At 40.0% G+C, this 6,000-nt stretch overlaps 1 protein-coding gene across 1 annotated transcript in view; it reads left to right on the top strand.

Annotated features, from left to right (window-relative positions):
* The first annotated feature begins 332 nt into the window (after positions 1-332).
* SMARCAD1 (SNF2 related chromatin remodeling ATPase with DExD box 1) overlaps positions 333-6,000 on the top strand; it is a 28,702-nt gene continuing 23,034 nt past the window's right edge. The window contains exons 1-3 of the mRNA XM_086746758.1: positions 333-520; positions 2,140-2,296; positions 3,701-3,764. Of these exons, the coding sequence (XP_086602884.1) occupies positions 333-520; positions 2,140-2,296; positions 3,701-3,764 (409 nt within the window). The remainder of the gene's footprint in view (positions 521-2,139; positions 2,297-3,700; positions 3,765-6,000) is intronic.

Below are 6,000 nucleotides of genomic sequence, written 5' to 3'. Positions count from 1 at the left end.
GCTCAGGCTACGTACCTGGCTTATAACTTTCACAAAACGCCTTGAGTGCTCTTCTTCTGTTATGTAGTGGGCCCATTTGGCAGGTGTCATTGAGGGTAGTATATTTGTGGTTTAAAAATTATTTGTTCGATGTGAGAGGGCTGAGGATATTTTGCCACCTAAGTTACCACTTTAAGGACTACAGCTTACAGGAGTTTTCCATGCGTAAGGATGTGAGGTCTGTTTAAATGGTTGCTGTGTGTAAGGAAGGAATCATAGCTATCTGATGCTCTTAAGTACGGATAAAGACTTGAAGGCCTAAGTCATTGTCTCCTATCTTTTCTCCTATTGAAATGGCTTCCACAGCGTGCTCCACCATCCCAGAAGCTCCTGAAGCCAAGAGGGCAAAGAAACATCCTTCTTCCAAACATCAAAAACGTGTCCGATTTCTAGATGTGTCTTCAGACAGTGAAGATGGGCCATCAAGGGACATCTGTGCTGGGAAGAAGATCGAGGCTCTAAGGAGAGCAGTAGTTGTAATGTATGCTTCAAGCCAGTTTTCTGTAATGTTTGTGCAACCTGATGTGATGTTCTAAATTGAGATCCTGGATTGAAAATCAAACACTAGGTTCTGGTTGAGTGGTTTGTGATTTACCTGCCCCTAACTAAACTTTACTGGATTTCCAGGTAGGAAGAATCCAGCTCTTAAGCCGTTTTCTCAGAGAAGACACGTAGGAGGGAGGAGTTCTGTGATCCTGAATGATATGTGTGTTGTTCATTTTACATTTGTGCATTTGCCCCTCTGAAAGCTTAACCAGAATATGTTTGCTGTATTAGTTTTAAAATCAATCAGAGTTGATTTTAGCTTGTTTCCTTTTTTTATGAAACCGTACTGGACAGGAAAGCAAGTAGAGCTTCAGTGCGTAGTATAAGAGTTCCCAAGCTGAAGTAAAGTATTAGTTGCATGCTGTGTTTGCTGTGCGTAGTGAAAACTTTTTTTTAGTGACTTGGAGATTTCCATTTTTGAGTAAGCTGGGAGAGAAGAGAATAGTGTGCAAGAGTCACTTGTGTGGGTGCTAAAAAGGCAGCACTGAGAGCGCAGGAGAGACAAGATGTAGGGAGACATCTTGCGCAACCAGTTCATAGAATCATAGAAGGGTTTGGGTTGGAAGGGACCTTTAAAGGTCATCTAGTCCAACCCCCCTGCAAGGCGGGGCAGGGGACATCTCCCGCTAGATCCGGTTGCGCAGAGCCTCGTCCAACCTGACTTTGAGTGTCTCCAGGGATGGGGCATCCACCCCACCAGCTGGAATGGTTTAAAGAAACCCCTGCTATTTATTACCTACTAGTTACATGTCTGCGTGAGCAAAATGTGGTAATTGTCTGTGCCCCTTAAATGCTCCTGTGTTAGGCAAAACGGGATGGTTTAACCTGCTTTCCTGATAATCTGGCTAAACTGCATAAAACTTTTATGAAAATAGCAACCTTAACAGGCGTAGTCTTCTGTCAGATTTTCAGTCCTTACACAGAGCATGGAGTTACTGGAGCTTGTCAGCAGAAATGAAATAATGCTTCTCTCTGCTGCTGTAATTTGAAATCCTTGTTTCTTTCTTTTTTAATGCACCTTCCCTGAAGTTTCAACTTAAGGCAGATACTTGGTAAGGAAAAAAAAATCTAAAAAATCAGTAGTAGCAAGCTGGTTGCATGTACCGAATTGGCTTGTGTGCAGTGCTGTGTAAACGTAGTTACACTGCTGCTGGGGTCAACTCAACTTGCAAGCAGTACCAGTGGTTTTGTACCATGTGGAGCCGGTGCTAATAAGCCGTGCAGATCCAACTGGAACAGCCACATCTTGCTGTCTCTGTACTGTGTTCCGATTACCGGGAGTGAGAGAGGGAGAGCAAAATGGCTCCAAGTGGGACTGATGAACATGAGCGACATCCTCTTGTACTCTTCATTGTTCCTTGGGGTTTTTTTTGAGGATTTTTTTTTCCTCTAAGAGGCACAACCAGAGAGTGCATGTGGCTGTGGGTGCCTTTTGAACAAGACAGGGAGAAAAGTTCATTATTGCATGAACATTTACAGAAATGTTCTGGCAGAGTGAAACATTCATAAGCAAAAGACATTGTAATTATTTTTCTCTTCCCATAAACATCTTAGCTCTGCAAAGTGTGATGAACACCCCCAGCTGGCCCATGTAAATGGTGGGGATCGGGTGGGAGCTGTGAAGAGGGATGCAGAGGAAGATGCCATCATTGCAAAGCTCCAAGCACTGAAGAATCTTGTCCCCGAAAAAAATGAACAAGAAACAGCAGAGGTAATAACGCTCTGTTCTTTTGAATTATTTTGATGACTGTTTTGTAGGCTGTGGTCTTGGTTGATAACTATTGATAAGTGTAGTTCTTGAAGTGCAGCTAACTGAATGAAAATGCAGAATGAATGAAATCATTGCCATATTCTCCAGTAGATGAAACTTTGTGCCCTTGCATTTATGAAACTTAACAGAATCATAGAGTAGTTTGGGTTGGAAGGGTCCTTTAAAGGCCATGTAGTCCAACCCCTCTCTGAGGTGCAGGGACATCTCCAACCAGATCAGGCTGGTCAGAGCCCTGTCCAGCCTGGCCTTGAATGTTTCCAGGGACGGGGCATTGACCACCTCTCTGGGCAACCTGTTTCAGTGTTTCACAACCCTCATTGGAAAAAAAAAAAGATTCCTTATATCTAATCTGAATCTGCTTCCTTCTATTTTAAAACCATTAGCCTTTGTCCTATCACTAGATGCCCTTGTCAAAAGTCCCCCTCCAGCTTTCTTGTAGGCCCCCTTTAGGTACTGGAAGGCCACTCTAATGTCTTTCCCCAGAGCCTTCACCCAGGCTGTACTACTGTCTGTAGTACAGTGAGAGAAAAAGAGAGTACTTTTGAAGTTAATGTAATTTATTCTGATTATGCTGTCATGTGAACCCGAGATAGTCTTGGCCATTGTCCAGTGTACAGCAGAATGTACAGTAACATTATGGTAACTGAGTGCAGGAAAGTATCTTCAGTACAGTAAAATAAATTTTTAGCAAGGTTACTCGTCAGTGCTGACATGTATCTAGGTTTCCACTAGCTTTAGTTTTCAAAGCCCATGTGATTAAGTTTCTTGGTTGTTGAAATGTCATTCTAAAAGTCAACATCCAAATCATTGGTACAAATGGTCTGGTTTGTGATTACATGTGGATAGGGAAAGAGTCCAGGACCACAAGGAAGTCTAGATAAGCCTGCAGGCCTGTTGTACGTTTCATGCATGTGCCTTCATGAAATTGACTGATATGACGTAAGAGTAGATGTCATTTTATGACTTGAGATATTTTATGACTTAAGAAATTAGGTTGTTGGATGATCTGGTTTTGTGATAGTAACATTGAAAAGTTTTTGGAAAAAAGCTTTTAAGTACACTTGCACGGTATGTTTGTGAAGTAGGAAGACAAGCGATCATGAATGAGATTGTATTAAAAATGTTTTTAGAGTATGTTTCTTAAAATGTTTCCAAATACAGCTCATGTGATCAGTCTAGCTAATTCAGTACCTATTAATTTTGATTTTGGATTTTATAACACATGTATTTTGCAAGTGTTTTTTAAAGTGCATTTCAGTCACGCTGATCTATCATTGTCATGCTCTGTTCAACTGAATTATATTTCACTGCCTTGTAGTTGACTTTTTTTTTTTCTTTTTGCAGTTGTTCAAATCAGCACGTGCAGTGGATAGAGCAGTAGCTCCTCATTTAGAATCCAAGGAGAAAGGTATTTTTAAGAAAAAAGAAAGGAAAAAAAAAAAGAAACAAAGCCCACAACCAAAAAACCAAACCTCACACTTGAGAAACTGTAGCTAGTTCAGTGAAGTAAACTTGGTCAGGAGGTATTTAAAAAGTGATGAAGCATATGCTCAAAGTTACACTGTTATTTCTTCATTGTAATACCACCAAACTGAAATGACAAGTTTTGCAAGGGGAAAGATGAAAAAAGGATGCAGAACATAAATTAAAAAAAAAAACCGAACAGAAAAAAAGAATTTGTTCTGTGAAGCTCAGGATTGCTTTACATGTGGGTCCTTAAGTGACTTCTGTTCTTGCTGGTTCCGTCTTTGCCCAGAAGTTGAGACAAATAGTAATGGGTTAGCAATAGTAATTCTAAGTAGGTGAGAACTCTGGTGGTATGGAAAAAATATACAGGAGTGTGTAGCCACTCAACTATTGTTTGTGTCAAGGCCTATCACAATTTTCTCTTCAGGTTGACTTCAAGTCTTGCTTACAATTCTGAATAGGAACTGTTAGTCTAAACATTATACAAATCCCCAAACATGTCCCAAGCCACGCATTTGAGCCCTTAGAGCTTATTTAGGTTTTTTTTTTTGTTCCGCATCACAATTTATGAGGTCTCATGCTGTTATCAAAAGAAACAACCAACCAAAAACAACCAAAAAACCCCAACATGCAATGTGTGAGTGTGTAGAAAGTAGTAAGCATGTAAAAGGGTCGTCATTCTTGGGCTTTGGGTTTGTTTCTTAACATCGCCTAAGACCAGGTTTAAATCTCTTGTCTTAGATTCATCTTTTTGACTGATTTGTTGGGGTTGGTGTGGGAAGAGTGGAAGGTTGGTATGAATATTAACGTCCTCACAAAAAGCTCGGTTTCAGCAGTCTCCATCTGTTTGCAGTTCAGTTGTGCATGGTTTTCCTGAGAAATCTTCCTGGTTTGGAAAAAGCTATTTATGATTGCTCTTGATTATTTTAGTTGTTCTAAGTGGTTCATCTGTCTCTTTGTGCAGTATCCTATGGATTTGGAAGCAGGAAGCATGTCTGGGAGGCTGAGGGAAAACCGTTTTGTTCCCTTTGTAACGTAGAAGATTATTTGCTAAATCGATTCCTCCTGTTTTATTTATCGCGTTTTCATCTTCTGATTCAAAGATTTTTTAACAATTACCAGAAAGCTTTAAAACATTGGGCTACTTTTCATGAAGGGTTACTTTTCTGTTTTGTTTAGGTTTGGTTTGTTGTTGTTGGTTTTTTTACCCAACTAGATGAACATTTTGAAGTTATCCCTGTGTTCATGATCAGATTCTATAGATGGGAATTCTTGGATGCTGGCAGTAGAAAACTAAACCTGGCCTATTTTTGAGGGACAGTACTTCTGAGTGCTGCTGCTCCTATAAAACTCCTCACTGGAAGACTGTGATTACTTTTTGAGGGTTTTGATTAATACTAAACCAAATTAAGCTGATTTATATCCTTAAACTTTGTTGCCGTTCACAGCATTTGAACTAAAACACTTTGATTTCTGGTATGCAGGCTGTGCCTTTTGGCTGTTTTTGTGTTGATCTAAGAATGCTGTTTCACATCCTTTCGGTGTGAGCCCACAGAAAAATCTTGGCAGCAAAATTTTCACTAATCACAGCTGTTGTCTAAAATATTTAGTTAGGAGTAAGCATGCCTGAAAGTGATGGTATAAATCACCTCATGTTGGACACGTTTTAAAAACTGAGACATTACTGAACATCTGCTTATCTATGTCAGTTTATGATACGCTTTACTTGTGAAGCGTTGAGTGTGTCAGCGGTGAGGGAGAAGATACAGTTTTGTGAAGCATGGCTTTGCTAAAAAAAAGTGTGGCTGAGTCTTCCTCAAAATTTTCAGTATTTTAGAAATGACAAAGACTTGTGTTTATAGCTTGAATTGAGTAGTTGTCTACAGCTAAAACAAGAAGCATTGCAGATGAGTTACAGGTGTGAAAATCAGATGTGAGACATTGAAAATATGTCTGTGAAAGAAAGATGTGAAGTTATAGTAATACCTGCTGCTTGTGAGTTGTTTCTGAGGGTTTTTTTTCTGAACATCTCGAAAACCATGAAATCAGTGAGGGTGCTTCTGAGCTGAAGCCTCATGTAAGTGTGTCTGAAGTGCCCTGCTTTTTGAACAGGCAGAAATGACTGTTTCTTTGGTAATGGCTGGGGAAGGCACAGTAAGAGGAGGTTTTTGTAGTGG

The sequence above is a fragment of the Chlamydotis macqueenii genome, chromosome 4 (genome assembly GCF_036417535.1).
Source record: "Chlamydotis macqueenii isolate bChlMac1 chromosome 4, bChlMac1.mat, whole genome shotgun sequence".
Lineage (NCBI taxonomy): Eukaryota > Metazoa > Chordata > Aves > Otidiformes > Otididae > Chlamydotis > Chlamydotis macqueenii.
Note: the sequence above shows the minus strand (reverse complement) of the source record. Positions and strands in the feature narration are given on the sequence as shown.